This window comes from Cydia fagiglandana, chromosome 22 (assembly GCF_963556715.1).
Source record: "Cydia fagiglandana chromosome 22, ilCydFagi1.1, whole genome shotgun sequence".
Taxonomy (NCBI): domain Eukaryota; kingdom Metazoa; phylum Arthropoda; class Insecta; order Lepidoptera; family Tortricidae; genus Cydia; species Cydia fagiglandana.
In genome coordinates, this window is record NC_085953.1 from 10,832,396 (window position 1) to 10,852,492 (window position 20,097).

Sequence of the window (20,097 nt, forward strand, 5' to 3'; positions counted from 1 at the left end):
GATAGATACATTTATATAAACATCGTCACATGAAACCAATATAGGTACTCGTAAACCAGACCATTGCGATGGAAATATCGTTCTTTCAACTGATAATATAGCCACAAAAACTCGCTGAGACTGCAGGTCGAGTCTTGATTTCAATTTCTTGATGATATATCATTAAATTAACTTTCAAAGCACGTGATAGCTCTCAGAATAGCAACAAAACTGGTTGAAACTAAGAATTTTATTGCTAATATTATGTGAACAACATTGCTTCGTCTTCATAAATAAAATTTTAATAATTTATATTGTTTACGTTAAAATGTGAAGAAATTTGTTGATAAATTGTCTATCTAGTATATTGACATTATGTCATATATGTTTTTAAAATGACGTAATATGAATGCCAGCACAATGAAAATTTATTCCAATAAGATAAAACAAATCTTCAAACTTTTTTCATTTTTAGTGAATTAGGAAGAAACTAATTACACTGATTTGGTTGTGTTCGGATATTTTTTAAATAATTTGTTATATTTTTAAAGTATTATGACTTATGAATAAAAACAAATCAAAATTTTAATGACTCTGGATCTCCGTGTGACATTATTCATTTACCCTATTTATTTTGAACACAGTTTTTCACTGGTATCATCATTCGTATACAGACATGAATTTCTGTCAATATATATGCCAAATTGAACTGTCAACTTGGGAAGAGCAAGTACGCGTCCGCTTCCAACGGCCCACAGCGGGCATCTGACGAGAAGGAGAATTTGACAGATATGGCGGATGTATGGAAATTTTACGAAAGTTTACGTTTACGATTGAATTTCTCTGTATCCTTTAAGAGGAAAAATAGGAAAAGCCTGATTCGTTGTAGTCCAGTTATCTGGCTTTCGAAATCACTCGATTTTATAACATGAGCATCGATTTTTTTATACAAATTTTACTAAACGCTGACACTCGTTCATCACGTTTTAGGTACAACTTTGCATGAGTGTATTTATTATATTGTAAAAGATTTCAAATTTTCAAGGGTGATTCGTTGTAAACACACTCTTTGGGATAATAATGATATTTATTATAATTTTTTTTATCAAGAGATGTGGACGCTAGCGACTAAACGGTGACTGCCTTTTTCGCTGATTTTGCTCGATGCAGTCTTAAAGATACAGAGTATAGGTTACGTTATTATGAGTACCTCTCCGTGGGTGCCTCCGGTTCGTCACTGGCCAGCCCGAACGTCCGAGGCGGCGCTTCGTATCGCTCGCTAATACTTAGCATCCCCGCTACTGCTACTGCCGCGTCCTCCCTGAAACATATTGTTTTTGTCATACTGAAACTATATTGATTAATGAGACTTTCAAAAAAGTCAAGTGTCGGCGACTTAAAGATGTACATAGTTATTAATCTACACAGGGTGGCCAAAAAATAAGTGCATTCCCGTTGCCAAGGAGGTTTTAGGATTAAGGCTGATTTAGACGACGCGCGAACTCGCATACGATTTTAGTTACATTGCGGACTGTTGATGACGTCCAATTCAACCGACCAATCAAAACCCGCAATGTAATGAAACTGACATGCGAGTTCTCGCATCGTCTAAATGAGCCCTTATACTGAGCAACTTTTACTATGGGGCCAATCCCAAATCGCGTAAAAAAATTTGGCTGTTTCATACATTTTGGCTGGTACATTTTCTATGGGAGGGTAAATTTTTTGCCGTGTTTTGCGCAATGGTACGGAACCTTTCGTGCGCGAGTCCGACTCGCACTTGGCAGGGTATTATTGATTAATGTGATACACACAAATATTTTCATTCACTCGTTCATTCCATTCGTGCCAGTTCTTGTGAATCGACCTGATAAAAATGTGTCAATCACTTAAGACTCTCAGCTCTCAGCAGGATAACATTTTATATCCAACCCCTGTTAAATTTGGAAGATGTTACGTTATTTCTACTAATACCACAGAATAAATAATATTATAGTATTAGGTACAGAAGTTTCACTCTAACAAAACGCGTCTATTACGACAAACATGACCGCAAGGTGGTGCAAGCGCGAGCAGGCTTCCGTTCCGTAGCGGTGCGCGGCAACTACTACTGCTACGTATTCAATTACACAAACGGGTCTACCACGATATAATTTCATTGTTTTCATTGTGTGACCACAGCTGGTGCAACTCAGCTGAAACGTCGGAATTAAAGGTAAAAACAATGAAATTATATCGCGGTAGACCCGTTTGTGTAATTGAATATGTGTACAAAACGCGAGAGTTTAAAGTAAGGATGTACCGACTAGTCGCCGACTAGTCGGGAAAGCAGACTATCCGGCCTCATTTGTAGTCGGCGATTAGTCGGCGACTAGTCGGCAAAAATGGCCGATTAGTCGGCACTTTATAAATGACAGAAAAACAGGGAAAAAAGATATAAACAGCAAATATTTACCATAAGCTTTTCACCTATTTTACCCACATTCCTATTTAGGGTGCTTACGAAAACTTTTGTTCGAATTGTCGCATGACAGCCTTAGGATTTTTTTATTCATTTCATTTTTCAGCGTTACTATATGTATATTTATAATATGACGAATAGAAAGGGATAAAACGGTTGTTTTTAAGTGCATCTGAACCGAACTTAGACGAAACTAATGATACGGCCGACTAGCCGACTAGTCGGCCGACTAATCGGCCATCCGAGCGCCGATTAGTCGGCTAGTCGGCCAAATCAATAGTCGGTACATCACTAGTTTAAAGTGTTAAACTACTACTGCTAAACAACAAAATTGGTGTGGCCCGCATGTACTTGTAGCGCGGCACGAAATCGCAGAGTGAGCCACGCCTGCTAAAACTTACGTAGTGTGGTCGGGAGGGTCCTCTTCAGCTAGTACGGAGGCCTGGATGAGAGACTCGATGCCGTTGGCGGGCCGTGGAGGCGCTACGGCTGGTGCTCGGTATGAGTTGGATTCTGTAAATAAAAGTTATTTTAGGGTGGTATTCCATTTGTCCATCTTTTTCTAATGTCTTTGCGTCCTCATTAAGCAAAATGAGACAAAATACACATTGGAAAGGTGGAATATCACCCATAAACATGACATCTATTTAGCACACAACCTGTAGTTCGTTTTTTTTAGCATTAGAAATAGGGTAAACAATCTTGATGTGTCTTTTAATTGAAAAACACATTTTAAAAATAAGTTACGGAAAATATGTAACAATAATGAATCTAATACGATCTTTTATATTCTTCTGCTTTCATAAGTAACAGTTTTTGATTTTTAAAAAGCCTTTTTCAATTAAAAGACATGTCAAGATCGCTTACCTTCTTGCAAGTTCTTTCTAATGCTAAAAAAACGAACTATAAGTGAGAAATTCGCCAGTATCCTACCCATGTGCAGCGCTGCTGTCCTTACTATACTTACGTTGGTACGGTTTGGGGCGATAATTTTATCCTGACTCACTAACTGTAGTCATCAAAATTCCTGGGTACTTCCAAAAGACCTAAAGCCTTGATTTTTAGCATAGAATCAGATCTTATGCTACAAGTCTGAAAATAAATCCTAAAAGTACAATAATAATAACTAGACATGTGTAAGTAATGCTCGTAATATCACAAATGAGATATCTCTCGAACACGTAATATGGCATTACGTATCTCTCCGCGAAATCAACCAGTACTTCAAACATCACGCATCACGCGAGCCGCACCGAGCGCGCGAGCGCCAACGACCGGCCGAGGCGCGCGAAATGGATTCAATTCCAAATACATTGACTCGCCGATATGAACGGTCAGTTCAAGTCTACGCACGGAGCGCGTCATGTGTAATGTCACTTGTGATAGTGTCATGTTTGTTCGCCATGCCATGCCATCATTGCTTTGTTATCTCGCTCGCACTCGCACTCAGTGCTCGCTCGCTCTCACTCTGCGATGCGCGAAACAGTGCTTCGAAAAGTGATGCTATATCACATCACTTTTCCGAACACGTAATGGTACACTGAGATATCACATCACTCATCACTCGAAACATGACCCGAACGTGAAACAGCGCTCGGGCGCGCGCGAGACGGCCACGTTACAGCTATCTCTTACAATTACGCAGCGCATACAGCACTCTAGTGATTCTAGGGCGTCTCGGATCCGTATCGGCGATCGATCTATTTATTACGCGTTGCGTTTTGTCACCTTTATGTGAAAGATTTTTTGTTAGTTCTTATAAAATATAAAATAATGTAATTATGTAATATGTATGTAAGTTTCGGAGGTAGATAATTGCCTATGGAGCTTCCCGATAGTGCGAGTATTCTATAACAATGCGTACATTTTGCTCGCTTTGGTTCTGTCTCCGTAAAGTGGTTCGTTTATAGCCATTTTTTTTTAATAGGTCAATCACGTTAAAGTCACCAATAGTCCGTAATAAAGCGATTACTCACCAGCACTAATACATTATCAGAATATTGCCATAACGAAACTATTATTTACACTTTTCACAATTTAATTTAACTATACTAGTATTTGCAATTTAGTTCAATCAGTCTTTATACTTAAACAACTCGAATTTCTATACAGTCAGTCTCGATATGCACTAATTCACAATTAAATTAAAGGATCAACAAGTATTAACTCGTACTTAGTTTGCCGCGAACCGCGAAAGTCAAGCGAACTATCAAACATTTCACAACAATATAAATAAACGGTTTTCTTTTCGTCAAATTCAAAATCGCAAATAAATTACTCCATTTGACCGCGTCCTTCTTGTATTATAAGAAAACATTTTAAGCTCTACGCGGACGCATTAGAGTTTTAAATCTATTGCAGAAAATCATATTCGTAAAAATATTAGTGAGTGACAACTTAAACCGCGGCGATCGGCCGAGCGGACCTATCCGAGTGGTTCCGAAGATAGCCGAAAGCATCGCAGAGTGAGAGCGAGCGAGCACTGAGTGCGAGTGCGAGCGAGACAACAAAGCAATGATGGCATGGCATGGCGAACAAACATGACACTATCACAAGTGACATTACACATGACGCGCTCCGTGCGTAGACTTGAACTGACCGTTCATATCGGCGAGTCAATGTATTTGGAATTGAATCCATTTCGCGCGCCTCGGCCGGTCGTTGGCGCTCGCGCGCTCGGTGCGGCTCGCGTGATGCGTGATGTTTGAAGTACTGGTTGATTTCGCGGAGAGATACGTAATGCCATATTACGTGTTCGAGAGATATCTCATTTGTGATATTACGAGCATTACTTACACATGTCTACGTGATTCAAGAATTTGAACCATATAAATAGAATGGTAAAATTGCTTTTTAAATGGGTTTGTTCCCGTTACTTACGTCGGGGCTATTAGCAGTACCACTGCATAAAGGAAACAATATATTTTGTTTAACAGATTAGGGTCCGAGCCCGAAATAATCACCTGGGATTATTCATAGTATAAACTCACGTTGGTTGTAAGGTTTGGGGCGGTGCTTGCGGCGGCGCGGCGCGGGCGTCTCGTCGACGTACAGGTCGCCGTCCTCGTAGTCGTACGTGTGCGACACGCGGCGCCGCACGGGCCGCTCCGAGCGCCGCACGGGCGTCGGGGCGGCGGGCTTTTGCTCTTCTATCACCTGCACATGGATGTCAATTGAAAAAAAAAAAATACAGTGTGGAAAGATAAGTCGGGCCCTGGTGGGAAACTACCTTAAATCCTTAAGCTAGCTCATTTTACGTAAAGGAGACATTCCTTTATTTTTAAAAAGAAACAAAACTGCATTCAAAGGTTTTCTAAAACTCGCTTGCCTCGCCTGGGACTCGAACCGACTAAAAGTGCCAAAAAATAAACACTCGCTATTTTATTCTACTAGTCGATACAGTTAATGTTAATGATAACATTTCTCCAAGAAACATAAGGTTTTACACTCGTCTGTCGTATAAAATATTCATAAAATATATATAATATTTAGTACTCAAGATTTTTTTAGACAAGCCAAATTGAAGAAAAAAAGAAAATAAATTAAATGCAGTTTTGTTTCTTTTTAAAAAATAAAGGAATGTCTCCTTAAAGTAAAATGAGCCAGCTTAAGGATTTAAGGTAGTTTCTCTCCAGGGCCCGACTTATCTTTCCACACTGTATAATATATAGTTTCATCAATAATTATGAACCATTGTATCATTGTTTATTTTAAGTACATCGCCAAAAAGATAATGCGTGTATGCACAAATTCTTTTTTGGGGAATAGACTAAAGACTTGTCTTGACAACTATAAGGTAGGATTTTAAAGGTGTGTGCACGACCCTTTAAATGACAAATAAATCTACGGGAGTAGAAAAAATAAGTAAGACTTCACTTACATAGTTATTGGCGGGATACTGCTGCGCTATAGCTGCGTCGTATGAGGGTAGCGCGTGGTACCCATTCATGTCAGGTACCATGGGCGCGTAGCTCGCCGCCTGCTAGAAATTTATATTTCGTTAATTAATTACACAGACAAATCTTCCATACTGAGCATAGTTGCGCTATCCCCTCTGCCACGCATACGGTAATTTTACTCCATGTTTGAGTCGAAAGTGCTTTTGTGTGACGTCCCTGTTTTTGAACGGGCCAATCACGGCACGGGACTTCGCTCACCTCGTCCCACGCACCCCCGCATTTTCGGCATCATCGGTTGCATGAAATAATTGCTCTAAACTCGGTCTAGAGGATTCCTAGTCTATGATTAATTATAATGATTATACACAACACAAAATGGAGAAAAACCGGTAGTTTTTTCCCCGGTTTTGTTCTTTGGTTCAATTGTGAACATTTGCGGTAATCCACTAATTATGTTGGCCACTATAATCCTTTTCAGATAGCTTGAGTTCTGTGACCTCAATACAATTTTTCGTTTTAAGGTTATAAAATGTATGGAGACGACAGCTGTCACAGAACTCAAGCTATTTGAAAAGGATTATAGTGAAACTTACCTGACCGTCAGTATTTATGTTAAATTGATTGACTATTAGGTATAGTCAATCAATTTAACATAAATACTGACGTACTTATGTTACAGTATTTATGTTAAATTGATTGACTATTAGGTATAGTCAATCAATTTAACATAAATACTGACGTACTACATAAGAGTACTGGAAACAAAGTTAGTCGGATTCTACAATGTTTTTAATTTTAACTTAGTTTTTACCCGTAGCACGTTGATACTAGTTAAACATCAACATTTATCGAAGTTTGGCATACTCTAAATACTATAGTTCGTTTTTTTAGCATTAGAAAGAACTTGAAAGAAGCTAAGCGATCTTCGCTTTTTAAAAATCAAAAACTATTACTTATGAAAGCAGAAGAATATAAATGATCGTATTAGATTCATAATTGTTACATATTTGCCGTAACTTATTTTTTAAATGTGTTTTTCAATTAAAAGACACATCAAGATTGTTTACCTTATTTCTAATGCTAAAAAAACTAACTATAAATGACAAAAGCTCTTAAGAATTTAAATATACAATTCAGCTTCTAGATATGAACGTACCTGCACTGTCTGCATAGGAGCTTCGAGCCTTGAATAAGCCGCGGTGGGGTATCCATACTCCGGCTGGTAAGACCCTGGTTTAGCCGCCTCCGAGTATTGGTAGTCTTGTTGGATGTCCTCTGCAGAATACATGCCTGTGAACAATGGTTTAGTTCACAAATGTGGCTTTCCATTAGAGAAGGTTCCTTATGCTTCATGTGCAATAAGGAACATTCTGTCAGAATTTCTGTTGGGATTTCATATAAAAAGGTCATTATTGCATTTGAACCATAAGGACCTTTCTGTGATGGAAAGCCACAAATGGGCCCCTTTCATGAGCAGTGAACTTTATTTATTTGTGATAAGGTTCTATGGGAACACAGAATAATTTGCAAAAAACGGCCAAGTCCAATTTGTGTAGGTAAACGTCAGGTTTTAAAGCCTTTTGTATTTTTTGAGGACTTGTATGGAGTGCTCTGCTGAGCTACCGCGAACAGCGAAGTTCGCCCGTTCGGGCATCTTTCTCATTCACTACAATTAAGGCGTAATTAGAGTGACAGGGAAAGATGTCTGCTCCTCCTGATAGCTCAGGTCCTTCTTGGAGATGGTCCACTGGTGTATGGGTTTGAGCGCGGGTCGGTCCGTCCGTACGTGACTTGATTGATTTACCCGATATCCCGTTGGATGGCGCTGTTACAACCAGCGAGAATCCTACGAGTACATCGCGCTAACGTTTGTTCCACTTCGATTTACAAGGTGTTGGTATAACTTACCAGGTCCATAATTGATATCCTGCTCAACCCTCATATTAGCCTGCAGGTTCTCGTTAGTGAAGAGTATCTGCTCCTCCTGGTAGCCCAGGTCCTTCTTGGAGATGGTCCACTGGTGTATGGGCTTGAGCGCCGGTCTGTCCGTCCGTACAAGGTGTGACTTGAGGATGGAGTGTTCAGGGAGGCTGTAGGGGGGAGGGGGCTGCTCCTCGCGGGGTGGGGAGGCACTGTAAAATTTAAATTTGTTAAGTTTATTTTGGACGACCGATCTGGCCTAGTGGGTAGTGACCCTGCCTGAGAAGCCGATGGACCTGGGTTCGAATCCCAGTAAGGGCATTTATTTGTGATGATCCAGATATTAGTTCCTGCGTCATGGTTGTTTTCTATGTATTTAAGTATTAATATATTATTCGGACGCTCGAGTTGGGCGTGCAGTGGGGCGGGGCGTGCGTCGTGCATGTTAAATGCAAACGTATAGGAGCGGCCTTAGTGCACGCTGCTCACATCACTTGTGAGCCCGACACCACGCTGCACGCCCCGCCGAACGCTCCGCTCTGAGCGTCCACTCAGGCCTTACACTAAGAGAATCAAATGTGGAGTAGGACTGGTACCTGATCTTCATCATCTTCTTATCTTGCCTGTCGTAAGCCGGGTCGTGGTAAACGGGTTCCTCATAGTGTTGGAAGGTGTATTTCTCGGGCAGGGGTTCCTTGCTCTCCACGATGTACTTCGTGTCTTGGAGACCGTTGGCGTATTTTATACCTGAGAAATATTTTTTTTTTTCAACTACATAAGAAAATAGAACCAAAACAATAGATATACCATTGGAAAAACCAAAAAGTTTATTATTTTAATTATTTCCTTATTAAAACATTTACGTTTTTGAAGTAAAAACTTCTTTAGCGGCGCTGTGCACTTTTTGTGATGGGGAAAAAATGTTAAACTTGCGACAGGTCACGTAACCGTAAGATTCGTAAGACGTAAGACGGACACGTGACCGGATCGAAAAACTGTTACAATGTCATTGAGTTTTCACTTCTGCCGACACTCCCGGACTGCAACCCGTTGTTTATTTTAGTTAAAAAAGACTTCGTCTTGCAAAGTCTATTAACAATATTACTAGGACTTCAAGCTTTTACTTTAAAAGAGGTGTCATAAATACAAGGTCCTTCTTACGTAATATATGCTGTCACTTCTCAAGCTTTTTGGCAAATTCAGTTATCAAAGTTATGGCGCATACGATGCCATTTAGTTTAAATGAGAAAACTGAATTCATCTTTGTGTTGTGTGTGTGTGTGTGTGTGTGTGTAAACGTACGTAACTTCAAAGTGTCATTCCAACAATACGATACATAGACAATCTAGACATCGTAACGTCGGATGTTTTTGAGGTGATCCGTGCGTTACTGCGATTATTGATGAAAATCTTATTACAAATGATATTTTTCAGTGGTTATTTGGTTGATTTCAATACTTTGCGAGTTTCTTTAAGTATACAACAACATCTTAAGTGATGATTATTGTGTAATTCCAGAGAAAAGTGTGATAATGTCTTCGAGAAGTGTTCGTTTACAATTTTACATAGGACAAGTAAAGATGAATACTTTACACAATATTTTGTACTATAATGGGGTTGGCCGATCGAAGTTTTTAGCAGATGGCGCCATCATAGCTTGCCCTGTCATTTTTTTGTTTTTTTAACACCCTGGATGCCTGCCCTTTAAGCCAAATCTCAGAAAAAGGGGCAAGCTGTGGTGGCGCCATCTATGCAAACCTTTGACAGTTGCCAACCCCATTGCAACATATTGATATTGATATTTATTGAAATCAAATTTTACAGCATTACAGCTAACAACAACGCACTGTAAAATTAAGTACCTAAGTAATAATAAAGCGATTAATAAGCTACTTATTACATGTTTGATTCGCATAAACGTAATATGGTTAATCTGCTCACCTTGTGGATACCTGCTATCATAGACAACTTCTTTACTCTCTATATAGAACTTGTCCGCGTATTTCTCTATCTCTTCCACAAACTCGTCTGGCTATGCCAGTGCATGATCATCTGACCTTCCAACCCAGAGGGGAAACTAGGCCTTATTGGGGTCAGTCCAGTTTGAGTTTATCGCGTACATACAGTCAACGACAGAGCTATGAATACAGGCAAAGTGCCAAAAATATGTATACACGACCTTAATGTACAGGCAATAAAGTACTGTATACATATTTTTGACACTTTGCCTGTATTCATAGCTCTGTTGTTGACTGTACAAACAGACAGACGCGGCGGGGGACTTATTTATTTATTCAGGTACTTACAACACAATATCTAAAGTTAATTACTTTTTTTGGGTTTGTGTCGACTTTGTTTTATAAGCTGTAGTGATAATTCTGCTTACCTTGCGGGTACCTGCTATCATAGACAACTTCTTTATTCTCTATATAGAACTTGTCCGCGTATATCTTCTCCTCGACAAACTCGTCTGGCTGTGTCATGTGCATGATCGGTTTGGGCAGTGTCAGTTTCAGCGATTTCTTCGGCGCCGGCTGCTTTTTGGCCATCGCTTTGTTGGGCGAAATGTGGTTCTTCATTTTGAAGTCCTGAAAAATAAGTTTCCATTACTACCTATGTTTTATAAATGATAAATTCTTAATTTTTATTTTTTACCTTAATTACTGCCTTGAAAATGAGGTCTTGGTGGCTCAGATGGCAGAGCGCTAGAGTATCGGAGCGTTTTCACAAATCGTTGTTGGTGACGTATGTGGAATTCCACTTTGGGAAATATTTTAAATTATTTAGTGGTGTAGCTAATTAGATAGTTTATTGTTTGAGGTGCATAAAAATACTAAATTTATTGAGATATATTAACAATTCCAGTAAATAATCGCAATTAATCTCGTGTCAGGCTAGGTAAAGGTTCCATTACGTCACTGATTTTGCGATTGATAAAAAAAATACAGGAAGGGTTAAAGTGTTTTAATTTTTATTCATCAAAATATAAACAAAAGAATCTTTAAAAAAAAAATATAAACGTCTTCTAAATAAAACAAAACAACCCCGTTTTTATCAAAAAACTTTCCCTTACGCTACTTTTCAGTACTTTTTACTATATATTATTGTCTACAGCTTGACAAATGACTAATATTTTAATGAAATATTAATAAATCTCTGATACATAATAAAGTTAAATAACTTTTACAAATTAACATCTTAAAATCGTTAGAATATTGTATATAATATCTTAAGAAATACATCACAGCCATAGCAGGACATATTAGGCCAGTCGGCCCAGTGGCGTAAGCTAGAACACAAAATGGCGTTTAGGAACTATAAGGCAATGTTCATACTGCTTTGCATTTTCAAAAAATAAAGTAAACTACCAGAATTATTTTATTTGTGACCACCTCCACAGCTCCGATGTTATGATGGTGACTGTACATCTTGTAATTTTACATTGTACAGTGGGTCTGACGAGGTTATAATACGCACACAATATATAAATTTATTACCTTTAGCAAATTAGCTTCGTTATGAAACGACCCTAAGAATTCCATTACGTCACTTTTTATTTCCGTTCACGCTATGGTGGCGTAATGGAGGTAACGTATTAACGACAACGCAATATTAAAATGTAAATTGCAAATTATCTATTAGATCTTCAATTGAATGTGTTATTTATTCGGAATAACGAATAAATAACAAGTTCAACAAATTAAAAAGTTTTAAGTAGAGGATTATCTTACCTTATTAAAATCAGGCGTCGTATTGGAAGTTTTGTTTTTGACTGAATGCCACGCGACCACTCTAAACTCATAATGCGCATCAACTGCCGTAGTTTTCAACAAAATGGCGGCTGCTATTGCCTTGAAATGTTGCCTTAATTCAAAATCACATCGTATTTGTTTAACAAAATGTTGCCAATCCTTTAAAACTGCGGTGGCGTAGTATGGAAATTCCGCTGTACGCTATTCTGCAGGACAGGACAAAATACGTTGTTTTTAATTAAATTTGTACTGTACTACTCGAGTTTAAGGTTTAGAATTGAGGATTAGTTTATTGTTGATCAGAAAAATAGCCGTTACTTTGAAATAGTCTTGGAATAATATTTTTTTTCTTACTCTGATCTTTGCCTGGGTAGTATGGGACACGTCAAAATTGGACTACTTTTTTAAGGTTTTTCGGTTTTATTTAAAATTTTGCAATACTAAATGCGTTATTTTAGGACCAATAAAAAGCCTAATGAGTTGTTTAATTGAAAAGTATAACATTTTATCATACGTCTGGGTAATATTCAAGAAAATAGCTAAGGAAGTCATGGGACACGACTTTTTCGTATGAACAACGATTTGTGAAAACGCCCATCGACCTAGAGGCCGTGAGTTCAACTCTCACGCAAGGCAGTAATTTTTCTACTTTTAAATTGATACATTTTTATAATGGGAAGCGAAGTTTGGGAGGTTAAAAACAGACGGGATCATTCAATGAGTTTTTTTAACTTTATTAAGTATTTCAGGAGCAGCAGACGGAATCTTTTTTGAAAGGAAGCAAACAGTCTATGGTATATATCATGAATCTATAGAGTTAAGAGACTATTACCGTATACTCAATATTGTCTAAAGCTGTGTGTTAGGGTCCACCTGCCCAATTTCTTTGTTCAATGTCATTGTGTCTCACTCTCTCATTAAGCAAAATGTGACGCGATACACATTGGACAACGGACAGATGAAATACCACCCTTAGATAATGTTACACGTGTGAGTGACACGTGACAGATAATGTTACACGTGTGAGTGACACGTGACACGATATTTCATCGTAACAAACGTCTTCGTCACAGACATTTTGCATTATGAGTTGTTTCTTCAAAATACCAATTTACGCTCTTTTGAAAATTGGCAGAAATGATGTTGATTCTAACAAACATGTAGTTATTATTTCATTATCCTTACCTTATCTTTGTTAGCCACGCTGGCTGACCGTTTCTCTAGAGTCCGTAGTTCTTTGCACAGCTCTCTAACCAGCTGACCGGAATAGAGGCACTTGGGTACGTTTATTCACACCCCTAGTATATCGCTAATGATGGGTATGTGTTGTGGAGTGTGCCTTTATTTTCTTTTATTGGGTTTGTAATATACAGACTGAATACTAGGTAGTACCTTATCTTTGTTGGCCGCGCTGGCTGACCGTTTCTCTAGAGTCCGTAGTTCTTTGCACAGCTCTCTAACCAGTTGACCGGAATTGAGGCACTTGGGCACGTTGTCGCGCTTCGCGGAGTCGGTCTGAAAGTAAATTAATTTTTGATTCAACTAGTTTTTTAACACACTAAGCGCCACTTGCACCATTCCACTAACCCGGAGTTAACCGGTTAAACCGTTAACCCAGTGTCAAATTGTACTGGTAACCATGGTAACTCCAGGTTTAACCGGTTAACTCCGGGTTAGTGAATGGTGCAAGTGGCCCTTAGTGTCTCACTATTGGTACGAACGTACTAAATATTATAGATGTTTTTTGTGTTTTGTATCTGTATTTTTTATGTAATTCGACATTAAGAGACCATATACATCTCTAAGTAATTGTAATACGTTAATTTGAATTGTTAGTTGTATTTTATAAAATTGTTGATGTTATTATTTTTGCTTGTATGTAAATTCAATGTTGACGTGTAAAAGTGCCCTTGTGGCCTATTTGCTGAATAAATGTTGATGTTTGTTTGTTTGTCTGGGCAAACTTAAAAACCGGGCAAGTGCGAGTCGGACTCGCGCACGAAGGGTTCCGTACCATAATACAAAAAAAAAGCGGTCACCCATCCAAGTACTGACCCCGCCCGACGTTGCTTAACTTCGGTCAAAAATCACGTTTGTTGTATGGGAGCCCCACTTAACACATTCATTACCACTAAGTGCTACGGGTTACGCTCGTAGCGCGTAGCCACGGGTTCGCCGTATGTAGCGCGTAGTCGCTACGAACAGTGTACCCGACAGTCGGGTTCTTGGTGTTGAATGTGTTAAATCTTTATTTTTTTCTGTTTTTAGTATTTGTTGTTATAGCGGCAACCGAATTACATCATCTGTGAAAATTTCAACTGTCTAGCTATCACGGTTCGTGAGATACAGCCTGGTGACAGACAGACGGACGGACGGACGGACGGACAGCAGAGTCTTAGTAATAGGGTCCCGTTTTACCCTTTGGGTACGGAACCCTAACTAGTTAAAGGCCACCACTAGGCCAGACGGGGCGTCAAGTCATATACATGTCATGTCATGATACTTACGCTCTTAAGCGCGTGCCACTCCTTGAGCGCGGTGGCGAGGATCCTCACCCCGCGCAGCAGCAGCGGGGGGAGGGGGGCCGGCGTGCGCGCACCCACCTCGTGGAGAGTGAAATCTTCATCCTGACGGACAATTCATTAATATTTCATTAATGGGCGTTTTCTAAAATAAATATCGAAAACATGATTCTCACAGATCGTTGTTTTTTTGAGTTCTTTCAACTCAGAATCACTAGCATATTCAATTTTATGATAAAATAAAATGTCCCAAAATTTGTATGAAAATTGTACGTTCCACTACGTCACGCACATACAAGTGAAAAACTTTTTCATACTAAAACGTGACGTAATGGAATGGACATTTTGGGACGTTTTTTCTAATGGTGGATGGAGAATGCTGTCGATTCTGAGTAGAATGAGCATAAGAACGACCAGATCTGAAAGAATCAGGTTTTCAATATTTATTTTAGAAAACGCCCTAATTCATAATTATTTTTATTCATAATAAAAGTCTGTGGCAAAAATGTCTTTTTTCTCCTTTCGAGCATCCTCAGCTCCGCTCGGCTCAGCATTGCTCCGAGCAATTATTAGGGTTGGCACAACTTGACTTCCCTTTGCGTGCACAACCACAGGCAAGGTAATGATAATGACTTAACTGTCCTATATAGCCGAAAGAGATAGTGCCATACATTAGAAAGGGACAGCATAATTCGTCCCTGAATCGCTGGCAAACTTCGGTTTTGTAGGAAATGTCTTTTCTGTACGGTAGTACTATTATTTATTGTGGTACAAGCTTTTATCGCTGACTGTATTTCTTTCCACAGGCAACTAATAGTCATCGAGACAATTCTAACAATCCCAAACACAATCAGCTTGCGTTGCTTCATCACAGAGATAAAAACCATTCCACCACCACTCTGTCACGCTTGTATTTTCTTCTATCAAAGAAATAAAAAAGTCGAGTGCTATCGCATGTCTTTCTGTAGATTATATTTTACATGAGAAAAATTAAAAACTAAATTTCATCTCATACAAAAACCTACACTCCGTCACATATTTTGGGGTCAAAAAACAAGACAATAATTTAGACCCAGGTAAAGTTGATAAAGTAAATACCTGCGTCTCCTCATTGTGTCTCCGTAACATGGTGAGAAGATGCGCTCCCGCGTACCAATGCATCGCCTCGAATAATGGATACCGGAGCATTATCGGCGTCTCCACTCGCCTCTCGATCTCGTATATCCTGAACACAAATATAAGTTGAGATTGAATTGATTGTTGTACTAAACTTGACTTGTTCATCATCATCATCTCAGCCATAAGACGTCCACTGCTGAACATAGGCCTCCCCCTTTTTTGGGGGGTGAATGCCATAATCGCCACGCTTGGCAAGCGGGTTGGCGATCGCAGTCGAGTACACCGAATTTGAGGGACGCTGCTGCCCGTCCACCGGTGGTCTTGGACGTAGTTTAAGGACATACCCGGGTCCGGGTCAACTTGACTTGTTAGTTCTATTTAAAGTTGTACCGACATTTTTTGTGTTAGAATTGGGAATTTTTATATTATTTCTACTCGGAATCACGAGCTTATTCCATTGTTACTAAGGAAAAACATGTCCCCAAAATGTATGGTCCGTTTGAAATAAAAAAAGTAGGCTACTAGCGTACTTTTATTTTATTAGGATATTCCACGGCAATAACTTGATTTTAAGGGTTCCGTACCCAAAGAGTAAATACGGGACCCTATTACTAAGACTCCGCTGTCCGTCTGTCTGTCTGTCGTACAAACGTAATGTTTTTAGCCGTTTTTTTGCGTAAATAGTAAGTAACCCTTCGTGCGCGAGTCCGACTCGCACTTGTCCGGTTTTTTGTACTCACTGCAGCTGCATCTCGATGCTGTAAGAGTGGAGCATATTGCCCCCAAACACTAAGGTGTCCTGCGGGGTCAGAACGGCGTGGATCCACCCGCCGGGGATGCAGAGCGTCTGCCCGGCGCACAGCTCCGCCGTGCCGTACCATTCCACCTGAGAACAACATGTCCTACTATATTATCTCTTGTAATGTGGGGCATTATTTATGAAAAGGGACCTTATTGTCGATGGCGCTTACGCCGCACAGCGTCAGTAGTGTGTTTATGCCGCTCCGAGATCAAAACTTTTCCGCCAGAGGGCGCCAGTATGTATGCGCAAGGTAGTGACAATTTAGTTCACCCTACTCCCCGCTAGATGGCGCCACTGTGTATGCGCAACGTTAGTTCCAAAGGTCGCCGCTAGATGGCGCCACTGGTTAGTTCACTCTACTCCCCGCTAGAGGCGCCACTGTCTATGCGCAACGTTAGTTCCGAAAATATCCGCCAGCCCCGCCGGAGGGCGACAGTATGTATGCGCCGCTGGTTAGTTCACTCTACTCCCCGCTAGAGGCGCCACTGTGTATGCGTAACGTTAGTTCCAAAAATCCCCACCAGCCCTGCCTGGGGGCGACAGTATGTATGCGCAACGTTAGTTCTAAAAATCTCCACCAGCCCTGCCTGGGGGCGACAGTATGTATGCGCAAGGTTAGTTCCTAAAATCCCCACCAGCCCTGCCTGGGGGCGACAGTATGTTTGCGTAACGTTAGTTCCAAAATTATCCGCCAGCCCTGCCTGGGGGCGACAGTATGTATGCGCAACGTTAGTTCTAAAATTCTCCCGCCAGAGGGCGACAGTATGTATGCGCAACGTTAGTTCCAAAAATCCTCACCAGCCCTGCCTGGGGGCGACAGTATGTATGCACAACGTTAGTTCCAAAAATCCCCGCCAGCCCTGCCTGAGGGCGACAGTATGTATGCGTAACGTTAGTTCCAAAATTATCCGCCAGCCCTGCCTGGGGGCGACAGTATGTATGCGCAACGTTAGTTCTAAAAATCCCCGCCAGCCCTGCCTGAGGGCGACAGTATGTATGCGCAACGTTAGTTCCAAAAATCCCCACCAGCCCTGCCTGGGGGCGACAGTATGTATGCGCAACGTTAGTTCCTAAAATTTCCGCCAGCCCCGCTGGAGGGCGACAGTATGTATGCGCAAGGTTAGTTCTAAAAAGCCCCCGCCAGAGGGCGACAGTATGTATGCGCAACGTTAGTTCCAAAAATCCCCACCAGCCCTGCCTGAGGGCGACAGTATGTATGCGCAACGTTAGTTTCAAAACCATCCGCTATGAAATGAATAGATGTCTCCACTTTGTATGTGAGTTGTTGAATCGCTTAAATGAATAGATATCCCTAGTGGCGCCTTCGTCGGTGGACACCGCTAGTTAGTTCTAAAAATCCCCACCAGCCCTGCCTGAGGGCGACAGTATGTATGCGCAACGTTAGTTCCAAAAATCCCCACCAGCCCTGCCTGGGGGCGACAGTATGTAAGCGCAACGTTAGTTCCTAAAATTTCCGCCAGCCCCGCTGGAGGGCTACAGTATGTATGCGCAAGGTTAGTTCACTCTACTCCCCGCTAGAGGCGCCACTGTGTATGCGCAACGTTAGTTCTAAAATTCTCCTGCCAGAGGGCGACAGTATGTATGCGCAACGTTAGTTTCAAAACCATCCGCTATGAAATGAATAGATGTCTCCACTTTGTATGTGAGTTGTTGAATCGCTTAAATGAATAGATATCCCTAGTGGCGCCTTCGTCGGTGGACACCGCTAGTTAGTTCCAAAAATCCCCGCCAGGCCCGCCAGAGGGCGACAGTATGTATGCGCAACGTTAGTTCCAAAAATCCCCGCTAGCCCCGCCTGAGGGCGACAGTATGTATGCGCAACGTTAGTTCTAAACTTTCCCCGCCAGAGGGCGACTGTATGTATGCGCAACGTTAGTTCTAAAACCATCCGCTATGATATGTATAGATGAGCAGCCGTCTGAGTATTTCTAAAAAAGTCCGCAGAGTCAGAGGGGGTTCATGGTAAGTTAATTAATCTTGGTCAAGCAAATCTAGTCAGTAGAAAAAGGCGGCAAATTTGAAAAATCGTGGGCTACCAACACTACGTTTGAATAGTTCGAAAATCGTGTGTCATTTATATCTTATCTGTGGAACTGTTTTGTTTACATTTCATCGCTGTTCGATGTACATTCCTGCCTTTTGTTCGTTTCCTAGGGTTACCATACTTTAGTTTGCTTTACATTGCTTCTGACATATCCGGCTTGACAGACTATCGATTCGCTTAACAATATAGATGTCGCTAGTGGCGCCTCGTCAGTGGACACCGCTAGTTAGTTCCAAAAACATCCGCTATGAAATTGCAAAAAGGCCCAACATGTTTGTTTTAAAATATGAGACATATATCGGCGTTTTTTGTTAATACCACGTCAGTGGCAAACAAGCAGACGACCCCGCCTGGCAGTAAGCAGTCACCGTAGCCTATGAACGCCTGCGAATTCTATAGTTTACACGGATGCACTTTTATTTGCGGTTGGTTTTGTCGCTTGTGCTTATCAAATGTATGGAGTTTGTAGTTTACCAACCGTAAAGGGGTTTTTCTTTTATTATACCACATTGGTGGCAAATAAGCATACAGTCCGTCTGATGGTAAGTTGTTACCGTAGCCTTTGGACGCCTGCAACTCCAGGGTGGATACAAGCGCGCTGCCGACTGCCCAAAGATTCAATAACTTTGTTTTAAAATATGAGGCTTATATCGGCGTTTTTTTTAATACCACGTCAGTGGCAAACAAGCAAACGACCCCACCTGACAGTAAGCAGTCACCGTAGCCCATGGACGCCTGCGAATTCAATAGTTTACACGGATGCACTTTTATTTGCGGTTGGTTTTGTCGCTTGTGCTTATCAAATGTATGGAGTTTGTAGTTTACCAACCGTAAAGGGGTTTTTCTTTTATTATACCACATTGGTGGCAAATAAGCATACAGTCCGTCTGATGGTAAGTTGTTACCGTAGCCTTTGGACGCCTGCAACTCCAGGGTGGATACAAGCGCGCTGCCGACTGCCCAAAGATTCAATAACTTTGTTTTAAAATATGAGGCTTATATCGGCGTTTTTTTTAATACCACGTCGGTGGCACATAAGCAGACGACCTCGCCTGACAGTAAGCAGTCACCGTAGCCCATGGACGCCTGCGAATTCTATTGTTACCACGGATGCATTTTTATTTGCGGTTGGTTTTGTCGCTTGTGCTTATCAAATGTATGGAGTTTGTAGTTTACCGACCGCAAAAAGATCCAGATTTTTTTTTTTATATACTACGTCGGTGGCAAACAAGCATCCGGCTCACCTGATGGTAAGCAGCCACCGTAGCCTTTGGACGCTTGCAAGTTCAGACTTTTGAAACCTATACATCATCATCATCATCATCATCATTATTATCATTAGACCCTCAGGAAAACCTCGACAGGGGACACCTCCGGCCCCCCTGCTCATGTAGTATTTAGGGTTTCTAGCACACTTATTTACGGTTGATTTTGTCTCTTTTGGTTATCAAATGTAGTTTGTAGTTTGCAGACTGCAAAAAGGCCGACTTTTTTTTTTTTTAATAATACGTCGGTGGCAAACAAGCATCCGGCTCACATGATGGTAAGCAGTCAACGTAGCCTATGGATGCCTGCAAC

General features: G+C 40.8%; 1 protein-coding gene across 1 annotated transcript in view; it reads right to left on the bottom strand.

Annotated features, from left to right (window-relative positions):
• LOC134675466 (lysine-specific demethylase phf2-like) overlaps nt 1-20,097 on the bottom strand; it is a 56,898-nt gene that overhangs the window by 16,141 nt on the left and 20,660 nt on the right. The window contains exons 8-19 of the mRNA XM_063533736.1: nt 16,393-16,538; nt 15,632-15,758; nt 14,519-14,638; nt 13,404-13,526; nt 10,646-10,847; nt 8,856-9,006; nt 8,248-8,471; nt 7,496-7,629; nt 6,321-6,422; nt 5,431-5,596; nt 2,842-2,953; nt 1,190-1,300 (exon numbers count right to left, since the gene is read on the bottom strand). Of these exons, the coding sequence (XP_063389806.1) occupies nt 1,190-1,300; nt 2,842-2,953; nt 5,431-5,596; nt 6,321-6,422; nt 7,496-7,629; nt 8,248-8,471; nt 8,856-9,006; nt 10,646-10,847; nt 13,404-13,526; nt 14,519-14,638; nt 15,632-15,758; nt 16,393-16,538 (1,718 nt within the window). The remainder of the gene's footprint in view (nt 1-1,189; nt 1,301-2,841; nt 2,954-5,430; nt 5,597-6,320; nt 6,423-7,495; nt 7,630-8,247; nt 8,472-8,855; nt 9,007-10,645; nt 10,848-13,403; nt 13,527-14,518; nt 14,639-15,631; nt 15,759-16,392; nt 16,539-20,097) is intronic.